Genomic DNA, 15790 nt, shown 5'->3' with positions numbered 1-15790 from the left:
TACTTAATCCCAGAGGAACAAAACCTCCTGATGGCGGAAGGATCTCCTGTAGCAGTCTGTGTTACAGCACACCTGAAAACGCCTCTGACTGGAGTCATTTTAGAAAAGATGATCTGAACTCTTTTGGAGAACTTATGAGAACTTTTGAGTTAAACTGAAACATCAGGAAAACCGGATCAAACTGGACCTGGACCGAACCAGACCTGGACTGGATCCAGACCAGACCTGAACCGGACCTGGATCTGAACCGGACCCTTGATCAGACCGGACCAGGACCAGTCACCTAGTTCTTGCCGGTTCTGTTGGTTGTTCTGTGTTGCCATGGTTACACACCCTACATCCAAAGACAACCCCAGAGCTTTGTTGACCTTTGACCTGCAGACAGAAACACTCGGCAGACTTGCGTCTTTCCAGCGTTTATTAAATTACAGGTTATGAACTCGTCTCATGACTCTTTATGTTAATGTTACTGGATCACAGATGTTGCCCCGGCAACACGCAGATGTCACGACAGTGGGCCAGCCAATCAGCTCACAGAGGGCGGGGCTTGGTCTGGAAGAGTCTCTGATTGGCTGAGAGCAGCCACTGGTTCCTCTGGCCCAGCAGGCACTGGTTCTGAGAGGGTCTACGGTACCGGAACCAGTTAACAGTTAAACCAGAACTGGACCTCAGCTCTGTTTTGGTTCTGTAGCTCATTGGTCAGAACGAGAACCAGCCTCAGATCCAGAACCAGTCCACGGCGCTGCAGCCGGGCCAGAACCAGAATCAGGAGATAAAACCAGTAAAATGAGAACGACTTCAGTTGCACACAGAACCAGGTCCAAATGGTTTAAAGTTCTGCAGTCGGTTCTGACTGGGAGGGAACAGTTGCTCCGGTCCGGTCCAGTCCGGTTCTGGACTCCTCAGTTGTTCTCGAACAGACTCAGCAGGTCGTCGTTGTTGTTGGGCAGGTCCGGAGGTCCGAGGTAGGACAGCAGCTCGTCCGGGTTCGTCAGGTCTGGAAGCAGCTGCAGACAAACGGGTCGGAGAGCGGGTCAGAACCAAAACCTAAGTTCTGGTCTACCATGCATTTACCGCTAGTTGAAGCTGGTTCTGATCCGATCCGGTCAGTCAAACCTTTTGGAAAGTTTTAAAAATCTCTGGTCTCGAATGTTTTGGACCGACTCGGTTGTACTCACATCTAAAGAAGGTTCTGGAACATCCGTGGACCCGCCGAGCCCAAAGGAGCCGTCGCCTTGGAGACGAGGGTTCTGGTTGCCACGCTGCATCATCTGACCGTTGCCATGGAGACCCTGTTGCTGCTGCTGTGAGAGAGAGGCACCATGGGAGATGGAGTCCAAACGGCCCGGTACCTGAGGGAGGGACAGGAAGTCAGAACCACAACACCGACTGGTTCTGACGGACCAGCAGCAGAACCAGCCGCGGTACCAGTAGAACCAGCAGTGAGGAGGTACTGCTGGGTGAGGCGGCACCTTGTCGGGCGTCAGCAGGGCGCTGGACAGATCCGGCTGGTAGGACAGCGGCGGCGGGCCGGGGGAGGAGAAGGTCCGAATGCTGGGGGAACCGGGCCCGGTGGTGAAGGTCCGAATACTGGGGGAACCGGGCCCGGCGGTGAAGGTCCGAATACTGGGGGAACCGGGCCCGGCGGTGAAGGTCCGAATACTGGGGGAACCGGGCCCGGCAAAGTCTGAGAAGGCAGCAGATGGAGCGGAGAAGGACGGACCTGAAGGACGAGAAACACAGATCAGAACCGGGTCAGAACCTGGATCAGACGGGGTCATGTGACCAACCTGCTGAGGGGAAGTCTGGCGTGTTGCTGCCTCCTGGTGGCAGGGAGGAGTAGGGCATCGGCGAGGAAGAGGAGGAGGGGGTCATGGAGGACGAAGAGGAGGGGGCGGGGCCTAGTGATGCGATCATCTCCATGACGCTGGGCAGGACCATGTGACTCGGGCTGAGCGTCCGGCAGCGCTTCAGAACCGGACCGTCCGACTCCTCCTTCACGTGGATGTCGGGTTTCACCGGAACCGGCTTCCAGCTGCAGACCGGGTCGATGGTGATCTCCTCGTAGTCGGAGCTGAGGAAGAGGAGGGGAGAGGAGGAGTTAGGTTCTGCTGGTACCGATCCAGGCACCGGAACCAAGCAGGATCCGGTGCTGGACGCCAACAGGACAGGAGAAGAAGAAGAGGTCTCACTTCTGGACGTAGATGAGGATTCCCAGCATGTACTGGTCCACTTCCAGTCCCTCCAGCAGAGCCGTTTTACTGAAACACAGACAGATTCGGGTCGGTTCGGTCAGCAGAACTCTGGACGGGTTCTGACGGACCGAGCTCCTTACTTGCACACCGGACACCTCCAGGTTCCTCTCTCACAGTTGAGTTGCAGATACGACTCCAGGTCGAAGCACTGCGGAGACAAACGGCAGCAGGGTGGGCACGCGATGACATCACAGCACAGCCAGAGCTCTGATTGGCTGTCGCCCTCACCTGTATGTGTCGGCAGTCGTGGCCCCTGGCGGGCAGCTGGATCCGTCTGAAGGTGATGGGACATTTCAGCGACACCTTGATGGCCGTCTGCTCCACGCCGTCCTCTCCGTTCAACCCGGGGGTCCCGGGAATCGAGCCGCTGCTGAAGTTCCTCTTAACTGAGAGAACAGGGTCAGAGGTCAGAGGTCAGGAGGACACAGAGGCTCCCAGGGATTAAGGAGGACTCACTCTTGGTGACGCAGTGCTCAGCGGGCAGCAGCCGCTTCTTCATCAGGCCCTGCAGGACGGAGCGGACGGTGGGACGGTGGACCAGCTGGAGGACGAACAGATGGGACTGGGGACAGAGAGGGCCGTTAAACTGGGGGCCACAGAGAGGGCCGTTAGACTGGGGGCCACAGAGAGGGCCGTTAGACCGGGGGCCACAGAGAGGGCCGTTAGACTGGGGGCCACAGAGAGGGCCGTTAGACTGGGGGCCACAGAGAGGGCCGTTAGACCGGGGGCCACAGAGAGGGCCGTTAGACCGGGGGCCACAGAGAGGGCCGATAGACCGGGGGCCACAGAGAGGGCCGTTAGACCGGGGGCCACAGAGAGGGCCGTTAAACTGGGGGCCACAGAGAGGGCCGTTAAACCGGGGGCCACAGAGAGGGCCGTTAAACTGGGGGCCACAGAGAGGGCTGCCGGGGCCCATATATTAAAAGGCACTTGTTGGGGTGCTGTGGTGGCGCAGGGGCAAAGCACGACCCACGTATTAAGACCTTAGTCCTCGTGGCAGAGGTCGCAGGTTCGATTCCCGGCCTGCTGATATTTGCCCCATGTCTTTCTTCTCTCTCATTACTGCTTCCTGTTGAACTACTTTCTAATAAAGGCCACTAGAGCCCACAAAATCTAAAAAAAAAAAGGCACTTCAACAACGTTGACCTTAATTATCTTCTAAATATTTTCTCTCTAATTGATTTTTGTTTCTGTCATTTTTAAGGTGTTTGTAATAAATGTGCTAACAGGAAGTAGCATCATGGAAAGCAACTGCAGAGTGAAATCAAGGTGTTACCTGGTGGTTTAGATTAACGTTTAACCCTTGGACTTATCGATCGGCTGTTATTGACGGGTGATCTTACGCAGCAGCAGGCGGTGACGGTGATCTGGATGGTGTTCCGGCCCGGCTGGCACACCTGCTTCAGGTAGAGCGGCTTATGGGACGTCTTGTTATCTCCTCGCTTGATGGTGAGCGGCGTGGCGTTGACGCTGACCTGAGGGACGGAGACGCAGCGTTAACTTTTGACCTGCAGCGCCGGGTCCAGACGGAGGGCAGGAGCTGGAGAACCGGCGGCAGGTCGGACCTGGACGGAGGCGGGCCAGTTGGTGTTCATCTGTCGGTCCTCGTGGTGGTAACACTTGAACTGCAGCTCCAGGTCGGGCCTGGAGACAGAACCGGGTCAGAATTTGGCCAGATCCGGGTCAGAACCAGGTCAGAACCAGGCCTTTACCTCATGATGAGCGTCTTGTAGACGGACTCACGCAGCTGGAACACGTGGTTGCTGACAGCCAGGTTGTGCTCCAGCCGGAACGGCTCCAGAACCACGCCGTCCCGCACCGGGAAGGTCAGCCGAAGGTCGTCACTAGGGTTACCTACAGACAGGAAGTCACACATCTGAGCACTTCCTGTGACATCACAGTCATTCAGGACAGCTGGAGGATGGACCGATCAGCTGATCTGTGAGTCTACCTGTAGGGGGCGCCAGGGCCGCCATGTTGGGCTTGATGTCCGGAAGGAAGGAAGACGCCATCGGCTTCACGTCGGTGTTGCCGGGCGACATGTAGGGCGGAGCCAGGGAGCTGCCGGGGGTGATGGGCGGCGTCGGGTTTCCGGGGACGGGAGAGGACGGGTAACCGGGTAACCCTCGGCCCGGCTGGGGAGAAAGAACAGTTCCTTTAGACCGGATCAGTTCATTTAGACCAGATCAGTTCATTTAGACCGGATCAGTTCCTTTAGACCGGATCAGTTCCTTTAGACCGGATCAGTTCATTTAGACCGGATCAGTTCATTTAGACCGGATCAGTTCATTTAGACCGGATCAGTTCATTTAGACCGGATCAGTTCGTTTAGACCGGATCAGTTCGTTTAGACCGGATCAGTTCATTTAGACCAGATCAGTTCGTTTAGACCGGATCAGTTCGTTTAGACCAGATCAGTTCATTTAGACCGGATCAGTTCCTTTAGACCGGATCAGTTCGTTCAGACCGGATCAGTTCATTTAGACCGGATCAGTTCATTTAGACCAGACTGCATTGAGTCCAGACCGGATAGATCAGCTCAATGGTTCTGTCTCAACCTGGATCAAATCTGTTGCTATGGGAACCAGTCCCAAGCTGATTGTTTCTGTGAATTTAATACAAATTTTAGAAATATCAGGAAGGATAATTTGTTTTGCTCAGTCCTCTGCGCTCATTCAAGGCGGTAAATGTCTCTATTGCTTCTCTCCACAGAGCCGGTCCAAACCTCCATGGGGCCCTGAGCCAAACGTGGCTCTGGGCCCCTCTAGTTCTGCTAACAATGTGGACCGGCTGCAGTCAGCAGTCTGATCAGTACATCATTCACACACCTGCTGTAAACTGATTGCCTCTCTGGCTGTTTACATTATATTCATGTTTAATAGGAAACATTTATTGACCAACTGGTTTATCCACCAGTTGGTTTCTGGGAGCCGATTTCCTTCATTTTGGGGCATCGTGATCAGCTGATACTTCCATGTGAAGCTGATCTGATCTTCATCAGTAAAGGTTTATAGATCATCTCTGTCCTCTTCTGCTCTGAGGTTTGACTGACAGACCAGGTCTGAATGTTTACAGTTAACAATATTAACCTCATTGTTACCAACTCACTGACTTTATTTCTACATTTAGCAACATTTAAAAATTCATTTCAGCCTAAATCCAAACCAGCAGGTCAGGATGTTTAAAGATGGTAACCAGACAGAAACCTGCAATCGGTGCAGCTCTACACATATTCATCACATTGTTTGGTTAAATTTATTTCTCTTAAGCTAAAACAGCTAAACATGTCATTTATACCAGGTGAGTCTTTCTCCCCTGAGAATGTGGACCGGTACCGGTACCGGACTGATTCTGAGCCTTCAAAGGATTTTAACAGAAGTTTCTCATAAATTAGAAGTTGATGTAAAAATAATGTTTGTTTTATCCACTAAATGATTTAGTTCAGCAGCAAACAACAAATCCCAACTGCAGCCTAGAGCAGCTAATCATGTAGCAGCTATTCATGTAGCAGCTAATCATGTAGCAGCTAATCATGTAGCAGCTAATCTTGTAGCAGCTAATCTTGTAGCAGCTAATCATGTAGCAGCTAATCATGTAGCAGCTCGTCATGTAGCAACTCATCATGTAGCAGCTAATTATGTAGCAGCTCATCATGTAGCAACTAATCATGTAGCAACTAATCATGTAGCAGCTAATCATGTAGCAGCTCATCATGTAGCAGCTAATCATGTAGCAGCTCATCATGTAGCAGCTCATCATGTAGCAGCTAATCATGTAGCAGCTAATCATGTAGCAGCTCATCATGTAGCAGCTCATCATGTAGCAACTAATCATGTAGCAACTAGTCATGTAGCAGCTAATCATGTAGCAACTAGTCATGTAGCAGCTCATCATGTAGCAACTCATCATGTAGCAGCTCATCATGTAGCAGCTAATCATGTAGCAGCTAATCATGTAGCAACTCATCATGTAGCAGCTAATCATGTAGCAGCTCATCATGCAGCAGCTAATCATGCAGCAGCTAATCATGTAGCAGCTCATCATGTAGCAACTCATCATGTAGCAGCTAATCATGTAGCAGCTAATCATGTAGCAGCTCATCATGCAGCAGCTAATCATGTAGCAGCTAATCATGTAGCAGCTAATCATGTAGCAGCTCATCATGTAGGAGCTCATCACGTAGCAGCTCATCATGTAGCAGCTAGTCATGTAGCAGCTCATCATGTAGCAACTAGTCATGTAGCAGCTAATCATGTAGCAACTAGTCATGTAGCAGCTCATCATGTAGCAACTCATCATGTAGCAGCTCATCATGTAGCAGCTAATCATGTAGCAGCTAATCATGTAGCAACTCATCATGTAGCAGCTAATCATGTAGCAGCTCATCATGCAGCAGCTAATCATGCAGCAGCTAATCATGTAGCAGCTCATCATGTAGCAACTCATCATGTAGCAGCTAATCATGTAGTAGCTAATCATGTAGCAGCTCATCATGCAGCAGCTAATCATGTAGCAGCTAATCATGTAGCAGCTAATCATGTAGCAGCTCATCATGTAGGAGCTCATCACGTAGCAGCTCATCATGTAGCAGCTAGTCATGTAGCAGCTCATCATGTAGCAGCTAGTCATGTAGCAGCTCTGTATCCTGACGGAAAATCATTTTACTAGACGATGTCAAACATTGACAGGTTTTAATTATTCTTATCAAACACGATTTGAAGCCAAAATACCTCAGAAATATCCAGAAAATCAACTCATTTAAAGTTTAAACTCAGTTTCACACAAACACAAAGACCCTAGCATAAATGTTTGTCTGTTGAACTGGACCGGTCCAGGTCGCTATCAAGCTAATGTTCTGTTAGCAGCTTTACTAATCTTTTACATCACATCACATCACCAAGGCTCATTAAAACAAACCTTTATCTTGTTTTTTCTATTCTTCCTCTTTCTTTTCTCCCTCCCTGAAGGATCAGTCATTTTATGAGACGTAGTTTTGTTAACTTAACTTCTGACCGGAGCTTTGGACCTTTAGATGTTCTGCACAGCAGCTCATGATACCGAAGCGTGCAGTACCTACCGCGGCCACCAGCGGCCCCAAGAGCAATTCATTTTTTTTCTTTTTATCAATAAAATAATGATTTCTACATACATTATCAAATATATATTATTGTAAAAACAAATCATTTTATAATGAAATTTTGTGTTTTAGATATTATAATGATTATTATTAATAATTAATATAATAATTACTAAAGTAAATAAATAAATCCGCTCCACTCAGGGGCCCCTTAGTGGCCCTGGGTTCCTAATCAGCTGCTTGGTTTGCTTATGCCTTCCACAGCGGTCACAGTCTGTCAGGAGTGCTGCCCCCTGCAGGTGGGGCAGCACTCCACCTGCAGGGGAGTGCTGCCCTGCACCTGGAGTGCACCTGCAGGGCACTCCAGGTGCACTCCACACAAAAAAAGGTTTTTTGTGTTTTTTCACACAAAAAACCTTCAACAGGTTTTTTGTGTGAATCTCCAATTTTGCATAAATTGGAGATTTTAATACAGAAAGTTTTTAAACCAAACCAATCACCCCAGCCTGCTGGTTGAAGGCGTTGTAGCCGCCTGCGGCGCCCCCTGCTGGCAGAGCATTCAGGTTCCCAGTCTGGCTGTTGAACTGGTCCTGCTGAACAGAACCCAACGTTAGCCATGCGGTCCGGTTCGGTCCGGCGGTTCAGACGATCAAACCCCAAGCTCACCTTGTAGAACTGGGAGTTCGGACCTCCAGAGGGCGGGTACTGTGGGAGGGGCATCTTATAGGAGGGGGTGGGGCCAGAGCACTGGGGGGCGGAGCCTGGACCTGAGGAGGAAGACCAGCCGGTTTAACTTCTGCATTTTGGTCAAAATCAACTGAAAACGGTTCTGGATGATCGGTACCTGGGTGGTACTGCATGTTGGGTCCAGAATACGGACCGGGTCCCGAGGTTCCAGCACCACCGGAGGCCCCGGCTCCTCCAGGGCCGCTCATCACGCTGACCCCAGAGGGAACACCGTACTGCTGGGACATTCCTGGGAACGACTGGGAACAGAACCGGGTCGGTTAGCCAACAGAACCGGGTCGGTTAGCCAACAGAACCGGGTCGGTTAGCCAACAGAACCAGCCACCTGGCGGCTCGTCATGCAGTCTCACCTCGGAGCCATAGGGCCGCTTCAGGCCCTGCGGGGGCCGCATGTGTCCCTGTTGGGGGCCGGCGCCGTAGTTTGGGTGCTGGGGAACCCTCTGCTGGCCCGCCCCGGGGCCGTACATGGAGCCCATGGAGGGCAGGCCCCTGGTGGGGCCGGGGCCGCGGGGGCCCGGCAGGCCCATGAACTGGCTGCTGTACCCAGGGGCCGCCATCTGAGAAGGACAGGAAACGGGTTCAGAACCAGCAGAACCAGCTCTGGTTCTGTTCAGGGTTTAACAGGTTTAGCTTGAGATGTTTCCATTTTAAGAAACGGATTCATCTGAGTTGAACCGTCGGAACATTTCTGAGGAGTTTTGCTGAAAGCTGAAAGCCGCCGACATAAACATCAGTTTGAGATAGTAAAATAGATTCATAAACATAAAAGACATCATGTCTGCATTTCAGTGTGTTTTAGTTTTATAGACGTTAGTTACAGTTTTTATTTATTTCAGTTAATGAAAATGTTTCCGTTTTTTTAGCTTTGGTATTTTTGGTTCTGGTGACCCGGAGCGTCCAGCAGGGGCCGCCACGGCCCGGCTCACCTGTCCGTAGCTCATCTCCTGGTTCTGTTTCTCCTGGATGGCGGCTACGGTTGCCGTGGCGGTGGCGGTTGCCGTGGCGGCGGCGGCGGCAGCCACGGCGGCGGCAGCAGCAGCCTGGGTGAACTCAGAGCCTCTGGAGCCTCCAGGGGCCGGCGGGTAACTGGGGACAACAGGACCACAGCGGGGGGGGGGGGGTTACTGCTGACCTGGATTCAAAAATCAATCAATCGATTGATCAATGAGGGCCCCACCTGCCTGAGTAGCCCCCTGGGGCCCCGCCGTACCCCCCGCCGGTCCGGCCGTACAGGTACCCCTTCCCCGGCTCCCCGTAGCCCGGCTGGCCCAGGTAGGCTCCGGGGCCCCCCGACATCCCGGGGCCCCCGGAGCCCTGCATCATGGGGCCACCGGCCGCGCTGGCCCCGGGGCCCATCCCACCTCCGCCCAGGCCCTGGGGACACAAACACAGCTCTGGTGATGTCACAGACGCCTGCTGGTGATGTCAGATGCCTGATGATGTCATACCTGGCTGGTGGGCGGGTTGGGGACGCCCCACACCGTGGTGACCACCGACAGGGACCCGGTGGGCTGGTTGGGGGGCTGCTGCCAGGCGGACGGGTCATAGGGGTACGACCCATCGCTGTGGAGACGGAGTGTTGTCATGGCAGCCGGAGTGGGACACGTTAGACCGGGTCTGGGCTGAGACCGGAACCAGAACCGGACCTACCTGTGGGGGTTGGCGCCCAGGCCGCTCTTCATCTGGTTCAGCGGGTTCATGGCAGACGGAACCGGCGGCCCAATCCGGCATACAGAACCCTGGCACATAGAGACAGGCCGTGTTAAACTACGTTTCCCATCAGCCACCTGGGGCCCACTCAGCACCAACCAGAACCAGTTTCTTCTACGATAAAAACATTTTGAGACAGCCTGATGTTTACACGTGGAGTCCCTCAGGGCTCAGAGCTCGGGACAAAACAGGTTACTGTAAGTTTAGGTTAAAATGTGAACTTACTGACTGGATTAAATTAAATAATCCATAAACTGGAATAAAATTTAATTCATGACTTTTGGTGACAGAAATGTCTATTATTCTATTATAACAACCATTAATGATAATCTAGTAGAGTGAATAAATCCAGTTACATCTTTAGGAATTATTTTGTCTCATAAACTGAGAATTAAATATTTAAAATACAAACTGTGTAACATTATTGACCTAATAAATAAATAAAGTAATAAATGTTTCATTATCAACAGCCAGACATTATTATCATGATTTGGAGCAACACATTTCACACTAAGCTGCTGTTAGGACTTTATATGAGGTGAATGTAAACCGACAAATCTAATTTATTACATCTAAGTGTTAATTATGTCTGAAGCTGGAAAGAGATTTACTGTCAGTTTACTAAACTTCTTTCTTAAATGACAGAAACCAAACAGGAAGTAGGGCTGACCAATACATCAATAATAATACATAAATCAATAGACATACGATCAATATCAATTAATACATCTGATAGAATATTTCACTGAACTCTGATCCAGAACCGCACAGCATTCTGGGAGATGTAGGCAGAGGAAAAGCAATAGCTGCTCAAAGTCTCAGCGATAGCTAAGCTAGCTGGTAGCATCAACTCAGTCTGGAGAAACTATCAACACATCAGCTTGTTCCTGGAAGGTCACCTGATCTCCAGGAGAGCCTGTTCACCTGTAGGCTGAGGACAGGAAGTAAACAATGGAGGCTCCGCCTCCAGGAAGTTCCTGATCCTTGAGTCTCCCTCTGAGTCAGCCCTCAGCTAGAAGCCGCCCTACAGGATGTTTTCAGGTTGAGTTGGATCAGAACCAGTGGAAGGAGTGAGACCTCCTCTTTCAGAGGATCTTTGATGGTCTCTGTCTGCAGGCATCTGATTGGCTCTCCCGTCGGTCCAGTCCAATCACCTTTATTTTCCTCAGGGAGGTTCTGACCAGAGCAGCGATCCGTTAAAACCGGTCCAACAGCAGAACCGGCGCCGCCTGATCACACCTGCAGCTGACTCACCTGAGTGACGTGAGCAGACCTGAACCCGACCTGTTTCCAGTTTGACTGCCAGCGCCAAACAGGTCCACCAGATCAACAGATCAAAGTTCTGCTGGGTGGAACCGCAGGAAGCAGGAAGCAGGAAGTAGCTCTGAGAAGCAGGAAATAAAAACAAGAGTCTTCCTGGTTCTCCTAAAACAAACAAACCCTGAGACCCGGTCCAACTGTAGTTAACACCCACACTCATCAGAACCACTCTGACAGATCAGAACCAGCTCTCCGGCTTCCCGAGGTTCTTCAGAACCAGAACCAGAATATTTCAGATGAAGGTTTGTTTATTTAGATGAATATTCAGGGAAAAGTGTGGCAGTAAAACCAGCAAGACACAGGCCTCAGCAGAACCTCCAGCAGAACCTCCAGCAGAACCTCCTGACCCGTGTTCGCTGAAGCCTCATCAGAATCTGCTCCGTAATGGAACAGAACCAGGCCTTCAGCAGGTCCAACAGAACCTCAGAACCGGATCGTGAGACCATCCGCTCTGACCAGAACCTGCCAGGTTCAACATAGGAACGTTCCCATGGCAACGCTGGGAGAAGCTGCACTGCAGGAAGATCTAACCATAGCTAAGGGTCCATAGCTGGTTTCCATGGCTACGGGTTAGCTGGTTTTCATGACCAGCTAAGGTTGTTAACTAGTTTTCTACTCGGTAACCTGGGCTGCCTCACCAGGAATCACTCAACGCGTTTCACTGTAAAGGTCAGAGGTCAATATTATTCTGTGAAACAGAAGGCAGACAGCAGATCGTGGGTTTATCTCGCGTGGGCTGTTTCACCACGTAATAACGGAGAATAAAAGCTGACTGAATTTTATTTCTGCTTTGCTCTCTGGACTGGTTTTAAACCCCCAACCCCACTGCCACCCTGAACGTGACACATTAATGTAATTAGTAACAACAGTTTAATTAATCATGAAAACAGAAAAGCGTCCAAAGCGGGCCATGTCTCCTCCGTGAGCCGCCCCTCTGCCTCCGGCTCCCCCCTGGAACAATGACGGCCACCGGAGACATTTTGAGGGAAGCTAGGGCTAGCATGCTAACATTAGCATTAGCATGCTAACAGAAAAACAACAACAACCGGAAGTTCAGGACCGATAAATGCTACATGAAATTATGTGGTTCAAATATCCACAACTAACATCTGTTTACGCGTTCAACCCGAGATGTTTTACATAAAATTATTGTATTTTTACAGTTAGCATGGTAGCCTAGCAAGCGGTGACAATGGAATGCTAACAAGTTAGCAGCAGCAGATTCTCCAGCGTGAAACCTTCAGCTGATGGTCTCCCAGTCAGTTTCCATCGAGCAGACCATCCCGAGTCCACCGGACACACACCTCACACACTCCGACCACACACACACAGGAGCCAGCAGAACTCCTGTCACACTGCGGACATACCTCCTTTAATTCCCCGGTGTCCGAGCCCTGCTCCGGGGCTCCGCAGTCTCAGCTCCGCGGGGCCTCCGAGGCATCAAGAACCGAGAGCCCGATGAGTCTTTACGGTCCCACCGACTGAAGACACCGTGCGTCCTGAAAGATCCAGAAATGTTCTGAGAATAGATCCAGTAAAGATCCGGGATCGAGAGATTCAGCTCCGGCCAGTTCACACTGCTTCTAGCCGGTTTCTGCGGCTTTTAATCCGGCCTCAGAAGGACCCGCAATCCGCTGGAGCTCTGGCAGAGTTCACACAGAAATCCAGAGAAACAAACCGGAACAACGAGGGTTAACCACAGAGAGGAGGTTAGCAGCGGCTAGTGTTTCCTTCTTCATCTTCTTCTTCTTTTTGTTATGGCGGTTGTCAAGCAACTTACTGATATGCATTACCGCCATCTACTGGAATGGAGTGTGGATCGGGACGCTAGTGTTTCCTTCTCCGCTTCACTGCTCCCGGTGTGGGGGTTCGCTTCTTAGCAGTCGGCTGGAGGACGATCCGGTTAGAAGCCACAGGGGCGGAGTTCCTCCGGTTTAACACGAGGACGATGAATCAGAGCAGTAACCGGCCCCCTCCAACCTGCTGCTAACCCGATGTTATTCAGCAGGTTCAGTCAGTTTACAACATGATTCATCTTGAGTTGAACAGGGAATCAGAGCGGAGGCCAAACCCCGCCCACCAGGCGCACCGCCGGCCGCGCCAGTATGTAAATGGACCAGAGTCACTAAATCACTAAATCTGGTTTAAAGGACATTTGTTTTCTGTGACGCAATACAAAAAGGAAAAGAATATCTACCACTTATTAATTTAAACTTTTATTTTTAAAAATGTGCTTTTAGATATAAATATGTTTTTTATTCCAATCAAGCGGGACTCTGAAAACATTCCAACATGTTTGTTTCTACATTTGGAGTTTAAACGATCAGCATGGGGCTGCACAGTGGTGCAGCAGGTAGCACTGCTACCTTGCAGCAGGAATGGGTTCGATTCCCGGCCCGGGGTCTTTCTGCACGCAGTCTGCATGTTCTCCCTGCGCATGGTGGGTTCTCCAGAAACATGACCGCCAGGTTAGCTGTTTGTCCTGTCTGTCTCTGTGTCGCCTCCTGACCCACCAGGGTAGAAAGAAAATGGACGGACAATCAGCTTGTTCTTGTCAGTTACATATTTCCTGAAATATGGAGATGTTCAATGATGCATTCATCCGTTACTCTCATCCGGGTCTCTATCTCCTCCTGCTGAAAATTTCCCACACAGTTTGTGATTTTATGTTAAAAGTTAAAAGTTATTAAACTGAGATGGAGCAGATTCTCCTAAAGTTTTGGATTTCACTTTGCTGAGAGTAAATCAGGGTTTATGATGGTTTAATGAATGAAAACACTGCCTGATGTACTCCTTGTTAAATGTAAACATGTTATAGATGATTTATTGATTGTATTTGATCAGAATGAATTCTTATTCTGCTCTGATCAGAGATGATAAAACTATCGACATAAAGAGCATTAAATGGAGATTTTGTCATCAGTTCTGCTCACACAGACACTCGGATATGACGTCAGAGATCTCGGAGAATGGATTTATGTCAGGACGTAATAAACAGAACCGGAACCCGGAGGAACCAAGCGGGTTCTGATTCTCCCGGATCGTTTCTGTTTGTGCTGCTGTTTCCCGTCTTGGCCACTAGATGGCCTCATCAACTTTTTCCAAACCTTTTACACCAGCAGGGGTCAAAGATTATGACCTTTCAACGTGGAAACTCAAAATAATTTTATTGTAAATTATTATTTTCTTTGCATTTACTCATTAATAAATCAACAAACATTTTAACGGAAAAAAGGTCTAATTTTTGTTGAAACAAATTATTTTAGGTCCTGAAATCTCAGCTGTTTACTGACAAGATTGTGATGCTTTAATGGTTAGGATAAAATTAATTGCAAGGAAATAAAAAATAAATAAATAAAAAGCACAGTTTGTATGTACATAAATTCAAAAATGAAATACCAAAACTATCCCAATTCTCCCCGATCTGGGGCAATATGTCATTTGAACCAGGTAGGAAAGACATGGGCTTTAAAACATGGTTTGCTAAAGGTTTATGCAAAATCTCAGATTTATTTGATAATGGGATTATGATGAGGTTTGAAGATTTGAAACAAAAATTTTACATTCCAACTAAACATTTTTTTAAGTTTCTGCAAATCAGAAGTTTTGTCTTGGTACTCAAAAGTCTCTAACATTGCCTACTCTTTCTTCTATAGAAGAACTGGCAACAAATGACCATTTGAAGAAGGGCCGAATATCCTGCTTTTATAACATCATCAAAGGCAGACATCCTCAGAGCACAAACGACTGGCTTGGTGTGAAGACTTGAAATGTAACATATCAGTAGAGGAATGGCAGAGGGCCTGTCTAAAGGCACAGACACAATCTATTAATACTCAGTTTAAGTTAATCCAATACAAATGGTTGATAAGAACATATGTTACTCCAACATTACTAAATAAATTTAATCCCAACATCCCGGATACATGTGCCAAGTGTGGAGATAAAGGCAGTTTGATTCATTGCCTTTGGGAATGTCCTGAGATTCAGAAATTTTGGAAGGAGGTTCTGGACAAACTTTCACTTATCATTGGTATTAATCTCAATCTGTGTCCTGGGTTGTGTGTCTTAGGAATTTTTCCCACTCAAACTCAAATAAGCAAAGTCGATCAAAAGTCCATAATTTATTGTTTGGTGCAGGATAAATATAGTATAACCAGGTCCTGGAAATCTGTAACCAGACCCCAGCTAAAAACTTGGATGTCTACATTATCAAGCTCTCTTGCCTTGGAGAAACTCACCTTTATGATTAAAGGTAAATACTATGTGTTCCAAAAGATATGGAAAACGTTTTTGCTATTCTTAGAAAATTTAAATACTCATAATGAGGATTGACTGAATGTTTTCTAGCTAATTTTGATTATGTTTTCATTCTTATAGTGGCTGTAAGTCTGTTATCTTCATGTTAATTCCAAATGTACTCACTTGCTCAAAAATGTATGAAACTTAAACACTGACGTCAGGATGCATAGAATCAGGGAGGACGATGCCTTCACCTCATACCTAGCCGGTGGACTGTGATTAAATCTCTTGGACTAAGTCTCAACATACTCCCCTGAGATATCAATCTTAAAATATTTTGTCTCACTGTAATCATCTAATGCTGGTCACCTTGAATGTTTAAATTGTTAATGTGTTTTCTTTTTTTTTTTATTTTGTTAGGTGTTTTGTGCACTTGTGA

At 48.7% G+C, this 15790-nt stretch overlaps 1 protein-coding gene across 2 annotated transcripts; it reads right to left on the bottom strand.

Moving 5' to 3' along the window:
* Positions 1 to 404: 404 nt before the first annotated feature.
* Positions 405 to 12934, bottom strand: LOC122828586 (zinc finger MIZ domain-containing protein 2-like). 2 transcript variants are annotated; one of them, XM_044112244.1, is made up of 21 exons: positions 12477 to 12934; positions 9730 to 9818; positions 9528 to 9642; positions 9257 to 9453; positions 9006 to 9165; positions 8430 to 8636; positions 8177 to 8318; positions 7999 to 8099; positions 7833 to 7925; positions 4207 to 4390; positions 3968 to 4109; positions 3821 to 3899; positions 3599 to 3730; positions 2712 to 2817; positions 2484 to 2641; positions 2336 to 2403; positions 2193 to 2261; positions 1791 to 2074; positions 1473 to 1723; positions 1179 to 1352; positions 405 to 1007 (listed from the first exon to the last, which is right to left on the bottom strand). In XM_044112244.1, the coding sequence occupies exons 2-21, from the start codon at positions 9777 to 9779 to the stop codon at positions 903 to 905; spliced, it is 2817 nt and encodes a 938-aa protein (XP_043968179.1). In that variant the 5' UTR covers positions 9780 to 9818; positions 12477 to 12934; the 3' UTR covers positions 405 to 902. The 2 variants fall into 2 exon arrangements, with proteins under 2 accessions (XP_043968179.1, XP_043968180.1); XM_044112245.1 differs by having other exon boundaries at positions 7833 to 7922.
* Between the last annotated feature and the right edge of the window lie 2856 nt (positions 12935 to 15790).

The sequence above is a fragment of the Gambusia affinis genome, linkage group LG03, assembly GCF_019740435.1.
Source record: "Gambusia affinis linkage group LG03, SWU_Gaff_1.0, whole genome shotgun sequence".
NCBI classification, from domain to species: domain Eukaryota; kingdom Metazoa; phylum Chordata; class Actinopteri; order Cyprinodontiformes; family Poeciliidae; genus Gambusia; species Gambusia affinis.
This window is presented reverse-complemented; position numbering and strand designations above follow the sequence as displayed.

Coding starts and splice junctions, on each gene's coding strand:
- LOC122828586 (XM_044112244.1), bottom strand. CDS start 9,779: ATGAACCCGCTGAACCAGATGAAGAGCGGCCTGGGCGCCAACCCCCAC. Junction 3,900..3,967: donor TACAAGACGCTCATCATGAG/GTAAAGGCCTGG, acceptor TTCTGTCTCCAG/GCCCGACCTGGAGCTGCAGT. Junction 2,818..3,598: donor CCGTCACCGCCTGCTGCTGC/GTAAGATCACCC, acceptor CTCTGTCCCCAG/TCCCATCTGTTCGTCCTCCA.